General features: G+C 39.2%; 2 protein-coding genes across 3 annotated transcripts in view; both read right to left on the bottom strand.

The window, feature by feature from the left end:
• N4BP2L1 (NEDD4 binding protein 2 like 1) overlaps positions 1-292 on the bottom strand; it is a 25,743-nt gene extending 25,451 nt beyond the window's left edge. Inside the window, exon 1 of one of the 2 annotated variants that reach the window (XM_046664390.1) lies at positions 9-292. In XM_046664390.1, the coding sequence (XP_046520346.1) occupies positions 9-184 (176 nt within the window). In that variant the 5' untranslated portion in view covers positions 185-292. The remainder of the gene's footprint in view (positions 1-8) is intronic. The other variant, XM_046664388.1, reaches the window with a different exon arrangement.
• A 4,632-nt stretch (positions 293-4,924) lies between these two features.
• The window catches only part of N4BP2L2 (NEDD4 binding protein 2 like 2), a 67,521-nt gene continuing 53,692 nt past the window's right edge, over positions 4,925-18,753 (bottom strand). The window contains exons 7-10 of the mRNA XM_046665181.1: positions 10,990-12,746; positions 8,439-8,524; positions 7,167-7,211; positions 4,925-5,107 (exon numbers count right to left, since the gene is read on the bottom strand). Of these exons, the coding sequence (XP_046521137.1) occupies positions 7,188-7,211; positions 8,439-8,524; positions 10,990-12,746 (1,867 nt within the window). The 3' untranslated portion in view covers positions 4,925-5,107; positions 7,167-7,187. The remainder of the gene's footprint in view (positions 5,108-7,166; positions 7,212-8,438; positions 8,525-10,989; positions 12,747-18,753) is intronic.

The following is an 18,753-nucleotide window of genomic DNA, read 5'->3' as shown; positions in this document are numbered from 1 at the left end:
GTCATTACCTGGCCAGCGTGGTTTTCCCCGAGCCCGGGAGGCCGCGCAGGAGGTAGAGGTGCTTCCTAAAGCCGGGGCGGCGCGGCGGGGTCCCACGCGCGGGCGGCGGGGCCGGCGGCCGAGGCGGCGGCTGCCGCTGCCGGAGGCTCAGCCTCCCAAAGGATTCAAGAAAACTCTCCTCCATGGGCGGGGGCTGGCCCGAGAGCCCGGGGCTCCCCTGCCTGAGGTCCCGGGCTTGACCGAAGCGGTTGTTTTTGTGGCTCTCCGGCCATGTGATAGATGGAGGGGCGGCGCTCGGAGCCCAGCCCCTCCCCCCGCCCGCCCGCCTGGGAGGGGGCGTCCCTACCTGGAAAGCTGGCGACGCCGGCAGAGCGGCCCCGCGACCCCGCTCTCGGCCCCGCCCGCGCCTCCCGGCCCCGCTCCCCGAGGGGAGAGGGCTGCCCGGTGGCACACCGGCACGCTTCCCAGGGGCGCCCGCAGGGAAGCCGGGCGCCCTGCAGCAGCCTCCCCACCGCACCCCTGACGCGCCTGGACCTTGAAAGTGAAATAATTTTAGTGAACAGAATAATTTTAGTGAACGTGAACAGGATTTTGAATAGTAACAGTAAAGGCCATTGTCTCCCCTAATTTGTGAGCAGCAGTATCTGGCTGGTGTCCCAACAGCTAACACCTCTATCCCAGGGCCTGTATCTTTTCTTTTTCTAATCCTTCATCAGCCTGCCAAAAATATTCTTAGAAAGCTTTGTTGCCTCTACATAACTTTAGATCTCTTCTTCCTCAGGAAAAGCACCCCTTAAAACTCAGATTGACCTATGAGCCGTAGCATGCACTAGCTCCTGAGAAGGAAGGGCTCCTGCCCAGGGACATCCTCGTTGCCCCCTGAAAAGACATGGCCTCTCTGGGAGCTGGTTCAGCTCCCCGGGGAAAGGAGCAGTCTCCCGAAACCACTCAGAGAGAAGGAGCCAGAATTAAGTTCTAAGTTCCAGGAACTGGTGAGTGCCAGTTGGTTGATCACCACAGAACTCTCCGATATTTCACACTCAAGAGTGTGACAGAGTGATCCTATTTTCTGAACCAAAACTCAAGATGCGTGGACTGAAAGAGACATATTAAAAATGAACACCATCCTGGAAAAATCCAGGATATCTGGGGGCTTCAGCTGTAATAATTATTGTAAAATAAATACATTTTGTTTCTGGCAGCTAAGGTATGAAAATTTTGAAAAGAAATTGTGAAGAGAAACAATTTCCTTCTAAAACAAAAATCCAGAGATTTCACAACAAACTTCGGAAGGGACGTGCAAGCAGGGAGGAGCTCTGTGCTGGGAATCTCACTTCCCCTTGGGGTTCCCCTGGGGGAGGGCCAGGGAGATGAACTGCTCTCCCTTGAAAAATCCCTTCCCAGCGCTGAGAAAGGATACTTTCCGATTCTTCTTAGCACTGCTCAGCAACACTGGGATTTCAAAAGCTTCTCTAAATATTAGGAGAAAGCCATAAGAAACAGAGAATATACATGAATCATAAAAATAGTGATGCTTATAATGTATGTATTCTGTCATACTTCTTAAAAGAGTGTTTTTGCCCAGCCTCAAATACTACCTTTTTCATTCTAGACGTGCACCGTCTACAGGAGCCACTCGTCACGTGTGGCTATTGAGCACTTGAAATGTGGCTAGTGCAAACTGAGATTAAAATACATATTGAATTTCAAAGGTTCAGTATGAAAAAAAAGTAAAATATCTCAATTTTTATATTGATTATATGTTGAAAGGATAATATGTTGGGTGTATTGGGTTAATATATTATTAAAATTAATTTCACCTGCTTTTTTTGCCTTTTTAAAGTGGCTACTAGAAAATTTAAATTACCTATGTGGCTGGCATAATGAGACTTCTGTCCACTTCTATTTCCTTCTATAGAGGGTCCCAGGCACGTGGTTAGGGCAGCAGGAGGACACACAGCCTCGGGGGCTAGAGGTTTGGGCACACGGAGTCTGCAGTGCCTGTGGCAAGCGAAGTGACCTAGTAGATGCTGGGAAATAGTGTGCTGCCCAGAAGACAGGTCTTCTGACCACTAGGCTGTAAGTTCAAGGGTGGGGACAGTGTCATCCTTGTCATCCCAAGATCTAACACAGTGCCTGACATTCAGAAAGTCTCAATAATTGTATGTGGACCTGAACTATTATCAGCAGATGAGTGTGAGCTTCAGGTTAACTAAAGATTAAGACTGAACAAAGATGGTGATAATGTCAGCTAAGGAGTAATGTAAACGGAGTCAGTAACCATATTGATGGACATACAGAAAATAATCTTGTAAGTCATTTTTGGCAAATGAAGAAACATTCAAATGTTTATTTAATTATTACTATTTAACAAGACATGGAAAAACAAAGATGCAAAGGAGAGCTAGTGAAAACTAGGAATTAACCCTCAAACCTATAGCTCCAAATAACCCAGGATTGATTCTAAATCAGCCTCTGGTTCCTCTCCCAGTGATGCCAAGACGGCAGAAAGTCTGAAACCAAGTTGAAGCTTCCAAAGCAGTCTAATCAAAACCCCTTCAACATGGTAGAAACATCTTAAATATGGTAGCTTTCCCAATTCTCTCTAATCCTATGTCCTTTCTTCCTCGACCAAAAACTTTTCTCCGATTTTTTCACTCGAAAACAGAAGTTAATCTTATATACATATCCATCTTGTTACATATATATAAGTGAAATGATTGAGAGCACAGGACAGAAGTCTATCTTTGCCTCTTAGCTGTTTCTACGACAGACTCCTAGTTGCTCCAGCACCTCCAGCTTGCACCTTCTGCCACATTCTGCACAATTTGGCCAGTCAGAGGTAGGACTCTGTCCTCCTCTCTACCTAACCCTGTTCCCTCCTGGGTCTTCCCTCATCCTTCCCCTGGAAGCCGGATGGAGGCTGCAGGAAGCTGGAAGAGGTTAGGGGAAGGGGGACCAGGGAAGAGAAGTAATGCAGAGTATGTCCACTTGGCTGAATTGATAGGGGAATGCTCAGGACTCTGGTGGCCTGGGATAAGTCTGCCAATGCAGAAATGTCCTCTGGACAAGCTTCATTTTGCTCATTCTACCCCACGCTGCCTCTGACTCCTACATTCCATCCCTCACTCTTTTCGATGTCAGTCACACCCCTCCCCCAAGGCAAAGACCATATCTTCTATTTCCACAGCACCTATTATTTGCCACTGTGCACAGGGGCATTTGAAGAGTATAAGCTTTGAGGAGGAAGCCTGGGAGAGGGGGAGAGTAGCCCCAACCCATGTTTCTAAAGCTCTATTCTGGAAATTAGGACAAGGTAATAGAGGCAGGGGCTGGAGAAAGCTGGGGGCATTCTGGAACCCAAGTACAAGCTAGGTGCATAGTCAGTAGGCATGCATCAGTACAGCATAAAGGTGTTTCAGAACTGGTCACTCCAGGTGCCAGACTCGTTAAATATTTATAACATTACCCTTGGTTATAGCCATGGTGGTGTGGATTCTAATGTACTCACTAGAAATTCATAGATGTCACTGTGGGAGGCCCCTAAGAAAGCAAGGATATGCCAGATGCCAGAGTCCCCTCCACAGGTGTCTGTGCTTCAATCCTAATACTAGTCAGCCCTTCCCTGAAATCATCCCATCCTAGGCCAAAGGCCAGTCCAGTTTCACAAAAGCTCTAGGAGCTGCAGAGAGCAAGACCCTTGGGGAGTTCAACCAAACCCTGAGACCCTGGTCTCCATCTGGAAGAGACCTACAGTCTAGTAGAAAGATAAACTAAAGCTGTAGGAAATGAACATGAGGAAAACACTGAGCTATTTTTTAAAAAGCACTCGATTCCCAATAAAGATGGCAGATGGAACACAAATATTTAACTTCTCCTCTCTCTTTGAAACCCAACTAAATTGTAAAGTTTTTTTTTTTTTTGCAGGGGGTAGTTGTTTTGTTATTATTTTTAAGCGTAAACTATAATAAAGGAGAGAGAAGATCGCAGCAACAACATTTTGAAAACTGGAGAGCAAAGGCCAACTGTTAATTAATTTGGGGAAAAAAAACCCCAAAAAACCTGAGTTATAGAAAGCCAAGAAGCAACACAATTTAACATAACCCCTAAAATTTCAGGAACTAGAAGGTTTGGGGCTGGGGCTGGGGTTGTAAACAGAAAGGTCAAACATCCACACTGTCAGGCAGCTGCCCACCCCCTAGAGAAGCCTGGAGGTGGATCAGACAGGGTGGGGAGGAGCGGGAACAAAGAGAAGACAGGGGGCTCCCTCTCTGAAAACAGAGGGATTAAGTCAATGCCTACATGGTGAATAGTGAGTAATCACCCTTTAATTTATATTTTTCAAATATGAATTTTCATATTTAAAGTTTCAGTACAACTAAACTACAACAGAATAAAAAAAATAATAGTAACTGTAGTATAGTGCAAGTCCCACAATCCCTAACCAAAATCCTTGAGGTTAGATTTGTTTCAGCATTCAGAAAGTATATGTTTGTTTATCGGTTGTTTTGTTGAAGGTACACCGTGTGTGTATGTATATGTACATATGTGTGTGTGTGTGTATATACACACACACACACACACACACACACACACACACACACCCCTTAAATTCTCAGTGGGGTCTGGGGCAGCCCCTGGTAATTTAATACATTAATATTTCTGCAGTAAAATGTGTGACTATTCACACTAAGCCAAACATTTAAGAAACAAAACAAAAAACAACTTTTGGTTTTCAGAGCTTTCTGGATTTCAGAATTCTAGAAATGGAATCATGGATCTAGACCTGGGTAAAGGGCCTACCCTTCTATCCTGATACAATTTTTAAAATAAGCTACTCAAGTTTTTTGTGCCTTATTTTTCTTCTATAAAAGAAATTAAAGTATGGCAAACATCTTCAAAATTAAATAATAAAGTGTTCAAGTTTTTACCTCTTTTGTTCAGTTTTTATTATTCAGATAACTAATCAAGAATGGTTGACAGATTATCCAAGACAATTTTGATATCCAGTGAGTATGCTGCTGGAAATAATCCTTTGAGCCAGCACTGAGCACTCTTTCTTGATGATCAGGATCTTCAACAGCACCAGGAAGACGGGAGAATTCAACTGCAAACAAACAAGAGCCCAGACAAGTCCAGACACACTGGTCACAAGAACAGAGTTTGTTTTCAGTTCCCCAGGCTGTTTCCCTATTTATGCCACTCCCCTGACATCTAGAACTTCACATTGTGCCCACAATCCCCACACCCTGCTTGGTCCTGCCTCACTTAAGAGCCTGTCCTCCTGACATAGCTCAACCTCCGGTCTCGAAATCAAAACCTGCTCTAAGTCCCCTTCCCTGAGGATCCAGCTATTTATATTATAAAGTTAATAGTAAATACACTAATTCATATAAATGTGTTAACAAGTTTATTGAATCAATACGTTGCTCTCCCAGATAACACAGTTTCTATTTTGTCAGGGGCATCTCAAAGATAATGCTTTAATCCAAGGAGATATTTAGGGTAAGGGAATTAACCCTTACTAAGAGCCTATTATTTTTCAGGCACTATGCTAAGTAGTTTGTACAAGTTATTTCATTTAATCCTCATTTAATATCCCCATGACAGGTTGGTATTATAGACTTATTTTTTACAGGTGAAGAAATTGAGGCTCTGAGAGGATAATTTGCTTAAGGTCACACAGCCAGTCAGCAGTAGCTTCAAGATGGGAACCCATCCTCTTTCCAGCACTCTACCCCACCTTTGAAGGAAATAACATAATATAAACACCCTGGCGACCAGCAGGAAGAGGATTTTGAAATAGGCAGGAACTTGTGGCTCCCAGAGCCAACCACATTCTCCTGCTATTGCCCTCCTTCTAAATTTCTATTTACAGCCTTGAGGCCCACTGATCAGTATATTACATCAAACACAAAACAGGGAGCCTTGTTCTCATTATAATTGCAAAAAATCTGTACATAGCTACAACACTCATAGAATTCCCCAAGAGAAAAGATTAATAATTAGGGGTGATTGCTCTCTGAGGAGAAGACCAGGTTCACAGAGGGCAGTTGAGCATGAATATGGAAGATGAACATAATAATCAAAAGTATGGTCCAGAAAGAGTCCTTGACACAAAACGTCCAAATTTAGAAGATAGAAAAGACTCCCCAGTTGGTCACAGCCAAATACACCCATGCTTGTTGCATGCTGCTAGTACTGGTGTCACACTGGGACCCCCTCATGGTGGGGCCAGAGGGAAAACCCTCCCTTCTTACCTTCGGTCCCAACATAAACCCCATGAGGGCAGGAATATTTTCATTGCCACATCCTCAGTGCTTAGAACAATGTCTGAATTGAGGCAACTCAATAAATATTTGTTAAACGTGAATGAATTTACCTTCTTTCTGGAATTCCTCCTATCTCATATTTTTCATTTATCCCCCATTTTCTGTTGGTCCCTCCTAATCTCTAAACTCTTCCCCCAGATCTTTAATCCTTCTTCTTTCGGCTGAACCAAGTTTAAAACAAACAAAAATATTTTTACTGGGTATATGTGTATTTCTAGTTGAAAAATGGATATACAGAATACTCTTAGAAATAAGAGTTAAAATGAAGAGAGAAAACATATGGTAAATGCACAGTGCATTTAGTTCTTATCAAATGCAGACACATATACACTGAAATCGTAGCAGCTGTGTTTATTTCATAATTTAGGCATTTGAAAAAAGTGCAATGTGTTTATTTTAATGTCAGCTTGATGTCAAGTTTAAAATGTGACATGAGTTTGTCTACATGTTTTACCTCTTTTCCTAGAGAATCGTTTAATATTTAAATATAACTTATATCCCTAATTTCCAGCCCTCATCACATATGGGGGGGCAGGGTGGGGAAGAATCCCTCATAAACTATGTGTTGACAGAATGCTCTAAAATATGTCTAACCAATAAAGTTGGAAAATAAATTTGGGAGAAACAATCTAAGCTTTGTTGTATTTCACAAAAAGATCTACATTTAAAGGAAACAAAAGCATCACATGTGCAATAGCACACAGGGTTGCTATGGTAACAGACTACATTTTTTACATTTACTCTTCAATTGCGGTACATACAAGCTATTACAACCAAATAATGTCAACATCCACCTCCTTCTGATCATGTAGATCTGGAATAAGTTGTACTTACAGTCCAAGGAATTCTCATTTTTTAACCAATCTTCTTCTGTCTTTTCTAGAAATTATAATCAGAATACATATAATAATGATTAATATTTGGCATTGGGGTTAAGTTTGCATCATGATTTAACTCATGTAGGGACACTCGCCAAATGACCAAAAAATATAATACCCACAAGTGTCAATTTAAACATTTAAAGTATTGCGGGGTGTGTGTGTGTTTAGGTAGCAGTAAGGTCTCCATAGGAAATAAGAAGATATAAGAAGTTTAGAAAAATGTATTTGGGGGCTGGCCCGGTGGCGCAGTGGTTAAGGTCACACATTCTGCTTTGGCAGCCCAGGGTTCACCAGTTCAGATCCTGGGTGTGGACAGGGCACTGCTTGGCAAGCCATGCTGTGGTAGGCATCCCACATATAAAGTGGAGGAAGAGGGCACGGATGTTAGCTCAGGGCCAGTCTTCCTCAGCAAAAAGAGGAGGATTGGCAGGAGTTAGCTCAGGGCTAATCTTCCTCAAAAAAAAAAAAAGTATTTGGTTTCACTAACTGGGCATACAAAACAAATCTACTTTTCCCACAGCTGTGGTCATATGAACAGTTATGAAACACCTACTATCCTGAATTATATAATTCTATAATGTTTCACAAAACCTTGATTTTACTATTTATTTCAAAATGTACCCCTGAGCATTGCCTCTGGGCACACTGAAATCACAATCAACTAATGTAAACAGAAACCCAGCCTCCCTTTCCCCATCACATTATATAGAGTACTGGCTTTTCCAGAGTTTCTATTACTTTTCTAAGCTGCCCAGCCAGTCCTCCTCCAGCTACCTGGAAAATTAACGGCCAGTCAGAATAGTCATGTCTCTCACTATGCACCAACAGAACACACCAATAATGAGGTGCTTCCAAGTAAAGTAAATATGAATCTAATTTGTAGCTGTTACTCTATCATAACAGGATAAGATTGAGGGCCAGACGGGAGAAAAGATGTAATAAAGAATAAAGGACTCTCCTAAAATAGGCATCTTAGTCACCCACCAGTGGGCCCTTATACCAGCCTACACTACAACAAAGTTAGGAAATTAACTGCAACTTTCTCTTTGGGACTAATTAAAAGAAACATCCACACATTATCCACCCATCCATATATATTCTTTCTCTACTTTGATATAGAGAATAACCTTTCATGTTACATTTGATGAACAGGTTTTCTCCAACTGTTTTTTTTTTTTAAGAAACCAGTTAGAGAAGGTCTTCTTTGAAAGCCATAAAAATATACCTCCACTGATGTCTTCCATTGCAAATAGATCATCTTCAGTGTCATCCAGGCAAGGAGAACCACACAGTCATCAGGCAACAAAGATTCTGTGAAAAAAAGGAACAAATTTCACCTCTAATGCCACAAAGATTTTTACCCTAAATGTGAAGATAGGCAAACATGATATCTAGACCACCATAATGGTAAAAGCCTAGTTTTGAGGATATTTCAGTGATGGCTAAAGCAGGAGTTAGTCTCAAATCTCTATTAGTAAACACTATCCAAACTCAATGAAAATCCTTATGTATAAATGTAAAATGATATGCATCATAGTTCATATTCTCATGTAAGTATAAATATATATGCATATCAATACATATATATACTATACATATAAAATAGCTTCAAGTGGTACTGTCACAGGGCATAAAATTTAGGTAATCATCCTCTCCTGTGACTTGAATAAACCATTGCAACTATAGCAAGTTTAGCCTTCTTGCAAATTACTCCTTCCACATAAGAGTGTCTTGGGGAAAAAAATCCTCACAAACAATTAAGACGCTCATAAACAAGTCCAAACATTGATACATATCAGCCATACCAAACCACACAAATATTTTTCCTATACTCACATATCCCTAGCAAAATGGGTAGTTTGGTTTCTTCAGGCCTATATATGGCTCTACTATGTAATTCCACTGTGTCTGCAGAGCTTCTAATACTAGGATTCATTTGAGTTTCCTGCCTTATTTGCAAGGCTACTGACCATAGATACACCAGAGCTTGGCTTGTCCAACCTAGTCAAACAAATTAGTTTACAGACTCCATTTGCAGTTTTCTTCTCTCCTTTTTTAAGCACATGCCATTTCCAAATATGAAATTCTTTCTGTTTTTCTTTTAAGCCACATTTGTATAAACAGTGCTTATAATGCACTTCCACATTGAAGCCATCCCAGACAAAACCATAACCCCATAATCTCTTCAACTATCCCTTTAGCACTGCTAAACTCACAAAATATTCATAAACTGGTCATTTATATTTTCTATGTGCAATAATTTTGTTTTGCTTTAGTCTTATCTCCCCATTTAGAAGGTAAGCTATTTGATGAATGAGGCCTATTTCATCCAAAAAGCTTTCCAAAGCTTAATTAATGGATGTCTGATCACTATTGCTGATTATGATGATATTGTGCGTTTAAGGGAGAAGGAGGCTTAGAATCTTTTCCCACCAGTGCTTTCATCTTTCTGGTGCCAATCTAAGGCAGAGATTGTTCATCTTTTGGGGGTCATGGACCCCCCACCGAGAAGCTGATAAAATCTATGGACTTTCTCCCAGAAAAATGACACAAAAAATTTTGCATACAATTTCAGAATATGGACCTTGAACCAAGATCCCTGACCTAAAATGACTTCAATTATCTTTTTAAATTCCCCAAAGTAAATGCATTTTAATTTTTTTAATTAGTATGTTTCTTTGGTGCATCTAGGAGGATAGAAAATTGCAGGAAACACTTAAGATGTGGCTATTCACAGAGCTTACAAAAATTATAACATGATGCCAGAACCCTAAGAGCAAGTTGACAGTTGTAACCTCCTGACCCTGAGACTTAGCCAATCTTGGGTCTGAGCTGTGGGGACCAAGTTTATCCAGAACAGCAGAAGTTTACAAGCAAAGTGAAAAACTCTGGAGGACAAGCTGTAGGACATGAGCAGGGCCCAGGCACTCTGGTAGGGGTAGACGAGAAAGCATATCAAGAAGATACAGGAGAACTGCAGAGATTGGAGCTTTGACCTCTTGGTTCTTACAGCTTTTGTCCCTAAGGAAGGGGACACATGCAATTGCATGAAACACTAACACATGCCACTGACTCAAAGATAAGGAAAAGTTGGAATATGTGCCCATGTACTCTTTAAGACATTTAGCATCTTAAATATGCTTATCATTTAGAAGAAATTTACTTAAAATTTTACTTGTAATATTAAAAAATCATATTTTCACTGTTTTATTCACAGGTGGGTTTTTCATTTCCAAGAACAACCTTAAGAGCCCAAAGGAACTTTTCAAGTCAACCAGTCAGACTCCTTCCTAATCTTCTTTTCAGCACCCTTCTCAGACAGTCTTTAAAAATTAAATTCAACTTATTTCAGATGATATTTAATCTTCACTGTCCTCCCCTTTAATATTCTCATATGTGGGAGCCATATTGTGAATGAGAAAAGAAAGGGCCATGTGCCAAGCAAGAGAAATGCAGAAAGTAGAAAGATTTTTTAAAAAGCAGTCTATCTCTGTTTGTTACAGAATCATTGTTTGCTTGCTTCACCCTTCATTCTTTCCAGGGTTTATTTAAATTTGAGAGTGCAAGTATTCTACATGCTCAAAGACATTTAAGACTGTTAGTCATGGAGGTGGGAAGACTCTGGCATTTGCTATGGGTCCTCCACTTCCACTGCTGAAAAGTATCACAAAATCAATTAACTGCATCAAATCACTAGCATGAGGTAGAAACACCTCAAAAATTACTCACGTATGTTAAACTGGACTTTTTATTTGTAGCAAATAAACACAATTTACCCACTGGCACTCCAAGAGATCCAAAAAGCTTTACTAGTTGAGAGGCAAATCGTTGTGATAATGGTAGCTCAAGGGAATCAGAGTCAGAGCTTGTTAAATCCTGGTTATCCACAGTTTGTAAGAACTGTAACGACTTTTCTTCCCATATCTTCGGCTTTTCATCAAACCTTTGATTTAAAAAGTGAAGATCAGAAGTGACTCTAAAAGAAGACAAAGTATCAGGTTGGCTACTGAAAATTTCTGAAGAAGTAAGCCCTACATCATTTACTTGGTTATCTACTCTTGTCGGAGATTTGAAAGTCAAAAACGGCTTCCTGCTTGTAAAAGATACCTTCCAAAAGCTAGATGTATATTGTAGCATAAGAGAAGGAACAGGGTTTCTGTAAAAATACACAGAATGCCTTAGTCCATTAAATGGCAGGTAATGAGAATAAAACTGTCCACCAACATTTAGAGGAGGATCTTTGATAATATCAAAGTAAATCCATGATGGATGATGATTGAGGGTCTTAAGTTTTTGCTTATTCTCCTCTTCATTATTTACTTCTAAAATTCTATCTTTTTCTTCTTCCAAAATAATTTTTAGTCCATGACTTTCTGTTAACAAGCCACATTTCCCCCATTCTTTTACACCAATATGAGTCTGTCCCAGTAGGTTAAAGTTTGGTGCCAAATTGAAAATCTTTTTCTGCCTCCTTTTCTTATTCTTTGTTGAGTGTAAGGCACTCTTTGGGATATCCAGGTTAAGTAAGGAGCTTTTGAAGGTATTTGTTTCTGTTTCTACAAGTGAATCTACATTCTCAGTTGGAGGTGACAAATCTTCATTTTCTATCAATAGCTTCTCCTCTATCAATGTTTCTGGACTGCTTCCTGGTCCTAATGCTCCTTCCGAAGTGGAGATCAATTTAATCAATTGCCCCCTGCTATCAGAACTGGCCAGTTTTCGCCTTCTATCTTTCTTTGGTCTCTGTTCACATATAAACTTATGAGGTCCCTCAGGCCAGGTACCAAAATAGGGTTGTCTATCAGAACGCAGCTGTAATTCTTCATCAGATAAATTGTTTGAGAAAAAAGCCCAATGATTGTTTGTAGTTGTATTTACTCCTTGTTCCTTTCTTAAGACTTTATCTGAAGTTCTAGATCCATATTGACGGCACAGAATTGTTTCATTAGGGACACTTTTATCTACCATCTCTCTCTTCTGCAGAAATGAGCAGGGGGTTTCAGCAAATTGCTCCTGGATGTGTAATGCCATGGTGTGCCTATTTCCAATATGCTTTTCTACCTGCATACTAGAGCAGTCATCACTTGCTTCACAGGAAAGATTTTGAGTCATTGTTGGACAAATAATAGAGTTTTCATTTGGCATCAATGACAAACTTAGAAACAAGTCATCATCTTCCTTAGGGAGGTAATTCTTTGGTGTATTGTTCAATTCAACTACAGATGTAACATTTGGAAAACTGTCGTCACGACTTATATTTTTCTGTCTTTCATCTTTATGGCCATTCACTATATCTCCTAGTTCGTTTCCCAGACCACCAGTGAAGGTACACCCTGATTCTCTTTTGGTCTTTTCTAAGTCTTCCTCTTCACTCTGAGATGGGTCCTGATCTCCTGGCGTAAGATAACTTAAGGTTTCAAATGAGTTTTCCTCCATAATTTTACTGTGACTGCTCTGCGTTTTATTTCTTTTTCTGTTTCTCTTCTGTTTGGTTTTGTTGAACCTGTACCCAGTTTTCTTCAAATCTCTTTCTCTGAAATATAAAAGAATTAAGAAAATTTATAACAACTATTTGTATAACATTAACAAACACTATACTCTCAATGCGCAGATTTACAAATTGTTAGTATAAGGGATTCTAAAGTATGTATGTACTTTGTACTATATGTTTAAATTACTTAAAATATATAAATATACATATATATATATATATTTTTTTTTTTTTAAAGATTGGCACCTGAGCTAACAACTGTTGCCAATCTTCCCCCTTTTTATTTTCTTTTTCTGTTTTTCTCCCCAAATCCCCCCAGTACATAGTTGTATATCTTGGTTGTGGGTCCATCTAGTTGTGGCATGTAGGATACCACCTCAACATGGCCCGACGAGCAGTGCCATGTGTGGGCCCAGGATCCGAACCAACGAAACCCCAGGCCACTGAAGCAGAACGCACTAACTTAACCACTCCGCCACAGGGCCGGCCCCTAAAAAAGAGAGATATTTTAACTCTCTAAATTAAAAATGAATATACTTTGAGAAAATTAAGCCCATTTTCACATACTTGTTTCATAAACCAGTAACTTTATGAAAACCTAATATTTTCCCTATATTTCACACATAAATATTCATATTTATGAATTTATATTTTAAAATATTTTTATTGATATATGTAAAACCTACCAATAAACATCCTGGTTTTCCTCACATCTTGAATTTTGGAAAGTGGCCAGTATAGTCTCAGAATGGCACAACTTTAGTGGCTTTAATAGCTAGATTTTCTCTAGACACAAAAAACTTTGGCAATTAAGTTGCTCCGTTAAATTATAAAGAACAATCGGTGATGAGCAGCAAAATCTAGTATTTGGGTGATAGGTTTCTCATTGCCTGGCTAGGAGTGGTTGTAAACCAGTCTCCACCACTATTCTCTGGGATATTTGGAAACTTGTGACAGCATTTTTGGTGGTCACAATAACTGGAAATATGTTACTGGTACTTGGTACTGAAGCCAGGAAGGGTCCCCATCCTGCAAGGCTGAGGACAGCTCCACAGTGAAAAATTATCCTACCCAAAAGAGGAAGAGTGCCTCACTGAGCACACTGAAAGTTTACAGCTCCCCTTAATTGAAGATAATCTTTGATCCTAAGAGAAAAAGGAGGATTTGGGAAATTTCTGATTTAGAATGCAAAGGTCTAGTTATCTTCTCTTCCACAAGGTACAGATGGAGACATAGTAAAATGCAGTCGGGGAAGGACAATAGACACAGCTGAGGAAAAATATCCAGGATAGAGGAATAGAAAAACAAACATTTAAAGAAGCAAACAAACATGGGAGCTGAAAGAGATGCTGAGCAAAAGACTAGACAGTCAATTGGCTGGGCATTGGACAAAGGAATTTATTAAACCAACCCCTGACCTCTGGCCTGCTTATTCCGTCCCATGCTCCTGGGCAATTTTCAATAGGGAGGAGCCCTGAATACCTTGTTCTTTGTCACCTAATTGCTGCAGCCCTTGTTTACACATTCCTGGATGTTGATTTGGAAAGAATGTTGAGGAACATTAAATAACTGAGAAGCAGTTGTAATGGGGGTCTCTAAAAAGAATTTAAGAATGCCAATTTTGGTAATAACTCTCCTTTATTGGCCAGTTCTGTCTGATTCCAGTGAAAGCTCTAGTTGAAATCTAAGTGCAACAGCAGTTTTGAAATTTACACTGCAGACTAGCATGTCATTCTGAAAACAAACTTCACTTTCTTCGCCTAAATATGAACCATCCTGTTGCAGGGAAAGGAGGAAAAGAATGGATACACTGGCACCATTAAAAGAAAAGAAGCATCACTAAACAAAAGTTAGTCATGGTCATGGAGAGGAGATCAGGAGAGTTGGAGGCACAGACTATAGTTTTAGAAAAGAAATGAGGAAATAAATGAACAAATGGTAACACATCTGTGAGGAATATGGTTTTGCTTTCTAGACAATGGTTTAGAATCCAAGCTCTGGGTGGGGATGGAGTTTACCTCTCAAGATTTAGAGTGTTTGCTCAGAGACAAGCTAACCTGACCAAATGAACTGTGACCTGAAGACGAAGGAGAGAGAACATCCAGATAGACCCAAAACTGAATACTATGCAGAAGAGCATGGTAAGTGCCAAATGATCTTCGTGAAAATAATAATTAAGGGGGCTAGAAATAATATTTCCCATTGCAGAGGCCTATATACTAATTCATGGCACGTGGGCAATAAATGAAGTAAAACTCTATTAAAACACACAAAGATTATAGAAAAGAGGTCTCAGAGCTTTGTGGAATGACTGTGGTTGGAATAGTCCAGGCGTTGGTCCTAGTCCTGGCTGAACGATAAGCTAGTGGTGGGATCTGGGGCAAATCAGGTTGCCCTTCTAATGTGGGGATAATATCACCTCCTTGCAGAGTTGTAAAGATTATTAATATAGATACGCTTAAATGACTTCTACTTAACTGATATGGTAGATTGATTAATTCTCTCCATTGCCTCTGTACAATACAATGACTGATGCCAAAGGCACACAAAATGTTCCCAGCTGGATGGCTGTTCTGTAGTACAACCACACCTTTCTGCCCCCATTGCTTAGGGTTATATATTTACAATGATTCAGATGAGTTTATTCTCAAACCTGTTTATACTCTTAGGATGAAATTCTAGTTACTATAGTAGCTATATAGCTAGTTACTATAAACATTATGTAAACCTTATGTCAACCAGTGGAATAAAGTACAGGAAAGAAAGTTTCTGGGCCAGCCCCAGTGACCTAGTGGTTTAAGTTCAGCACACTCTGCTTCAGTAGCCCGGGTTCAGTTCCCAGGTACAGACATACACCACTCATCTGTCAGTGGCCACACTGTGGCGGTGGCTCACATACAAAAAGAAGAAGACTGGCCACAGATGTTAACTCAGGACAAATCTTCCTCAGAAAAAAAGGAAAGTTTTTATAAAAAATTAAATTGAAGTAAATGACTCAATAAAGATGAGATACTAAACAGCTGTTATCAAATTAGGCGTGGGCAGGATAACTATAAAGTTTGGTTAAAAATCATAAAAACCTACAATTCTGCACTCACATTGCATTGAAGATTTCTTTGGGTTCTCCCCCATTTTCATCAATAGAAACTAGAAATTCTTGACAACACATTGCAGGTGTGATTTATACATGAAAAAGGATAAACTCACTAAACAGAATCATACATAAAGACTGGTGAACGAACGTATGTGTAAGCATGCATTTTAAGTTCAAATAAAATGTTTAAAGTATGTATCATTTCTTAATGAGTCCTCACTTTAATCAACTTTTTCAGTGAACTAACCAGCCACCTGTCCCAATCATGTTAGATAAAAGGACTTTTATTGTAAATAAAGCACCTAGCACAATGCCTGGTACATGGTGGAATTTTACAAATGGCAGCTCTTATTTTTACTATATATTAACAACAACAAAAATAATCTTATTTATTTCACTGAGACTCCTAGGATGCAATTCAAGATTGGAGTGTGGCAATAGTTAGTAGGATTTATGCAAAAAGAACAGGTGAGATAGAAGAATTGTAAAGTTCTCAAAATGTGATTAATATAATTTCAAATGATTAGAGGCAGAGAAATATTTTCTAAGTGGTCATCTATACACAAAGTGACAAATCCACCATCTTTATCATAGATTAAAACAATTTTCTCAGTAATTGATAGAACAAGCAGACCAAAAAAAAGAACAAGGATTTTTGTATTGAATGACACTAGCCTGAAAATTTCCATTTTTGTCTTCTTCCTATCAAGTTATGTCAGTGCTATGAAAAGAGTTGGAGATATTCTCTATTTTTCTTTTCTCCGGAAAAGTTTGCATAATATTTACAGTTAACAGTTATCTTAATATTTGGTAGAACTTTTCTGAAATATCACCTGGATTTGTAGTTTTCTTGATTAGAAAAAACTTTTATTATTTTACATTGTAGGAGTGCTCAGTCTTTCTATCTTTTTTAGTCAGTTTTAATAAGTTGTATTTTCTAGCTGTTTAGACAATTCATTTAAATTTTCAAATTTATTTGTATAAAGTTATTCATGGTATTATCCTTTTATCTATTTTTTAAATTTAACTAAGATATAATTGACATATAACTTTATATTAGTTTCAGGTACACAACATAATGATTTCATATTTGTATATACTGTGAAATGATCACCACAATAAGTCTAGTTAACATCCATCATCATACATAGTTATAAACTTTTTTTCTTGTGATGAGAACTTTTAAGATTTACTCTCAGCAACTTTCAAATATACATATGGTATTATTAACATGCTGTATATTATATCCATGACTTATTTATTTCATAACTGATTTTTATACCTTTTGACCCCCTTTACCCATTTTGCCCACCCTCTACCCTATGCCTCTGGCAACCACAAATCTGTTCTCTGTATCTGTGAGGTCATTTTTTTTTGTTCATTTGTTTGTTTTTTTAGATTCCACATACAAGTGAGATTGTATGGTATTTGTCTTTCTCTGTCTCACTTATTTCACTTAGTATAATATCCTCAGTGTCCACACATGTTGCAAATGGCAAAATTTTCTTCTTTTTTATGGATAATAATATTCTGTTGTGTCTATGTGTGTGTGTGTGTATATATATATATACACATATATACATATACATGTTTTATTTCTATATATATACATATACATGTTTTATATATCTAGTCATCCATTGGTGAATACATTTTCTTTATCTATGCATCCATTGATGAATGGATGAAAGTCATTGATGAATGATGAATGGATGCAATCAAGGCTTTACAGCAACCAGGCAATTGCTTAATCAAAAACAATACCTGAGTCTTCAGTAAGAGAGCTTTGTGGATGTTTTTTACTTAGTCTGGTCCCATCTATTGCTCCCAAGATCAGTGAAGATTCTGAAGACAACAGTCTGCATTCTGTACAGGTTTCTTGTACCAGAAGAAGCAGAGCTGATCTTATTCTAAGAGAACTGTGATTGTTTATATTGACCTGTTTGGTGGCACCCTCAGCTCAAAGGGCTTGCCTTTATTTTGACAAACTCAGAACTCTGTTAAGAATGAAATTGCGGCAGTGGCCCAGTGGTGTAGTGGTTGGGTTCACGCACTCCACTTTGGGGGCCCAGGGTTCACAGGTTTGGATCCCAGGTGTGGACCTAGCACTGCTCATCAAGCCACACTGTGGCAGCATCCTACATAAAATAAAGGAAGATCGGCACAGATGTTAGCTCAGGGCCAATCTTACTCACACACACACACAAAAAAGAAATGGCTTCACAGGGAACACCTGTTGAACACACTTAAAGGCAAATGCATTAGCTGCTGCCACTTGGGGCAAGGAATAACAGTTGGAATAGACAATAGACAAACCAAAAGCTTGAGAGGAAAGGCTGGGGAGTGAGACACTTTAGGGAATCAGGGCTTTAAAAAGTTTTCCGACATGCCTTGGAATCTGGAAGACCATGTTCATGCCCAGGGCTGGATGTGTGCTCGGAAAAGAACTGAGAAGGCCTTAAGCTCTCACCTCTGGCTAACCTTCAGATTCTGTGTGAGTAGGAAGTGAAGACTAAGGCAGAGTTGTAAATGACCTTAGTGTGGAAGGTGTGCCCAACACACACACAGAGCCTATGAACAAAGATGGAAAGGGTTTTTTTGGTTCCAGATGTTTAAAGAAACCTTTGTTGAATCATCATCTAACCACTAAGCTAATAGAACAAGAACTTCAGGCCACACACAACAAAGAATACTGACTCTACAAAATTAGTGCAGAAAAGTAACTAAACCAACAAAGAACAAAAATTATAATGAGCAGCAACAATAAACTCAGGGAGGGAGGGGAATCTGGTTATAGACCGCCTGCATTATGTTATTCAAAATGTCTAATTTTCAATAAAAAATTATTAGCATGCAAAGAAACAAGAAATCATGGCCCACACACAGGAAAAAAACTAATTAAGAGAAAATATCCCTGAGAAAGCTCAGATATTGGACTTACCAAACAAGACTATA

This window comes from Equus quagga, chromosome 6 (assembly GCF_021613505.1).
Source record: "Equus quagga isolate Etosha38 chromosome 6, UCLA_HA_Equagga_1.0, whole genome shotgun sequence".
NCBI classification, from domain to species: Eukaryota; Metazoa; Chordata; class Mammalia; order Perissodactyla; family Equidae; genus Equus; species Equus quagga.
This window is presented reverse-complemented; position numbering and strand designations above follow the sequence as displayed.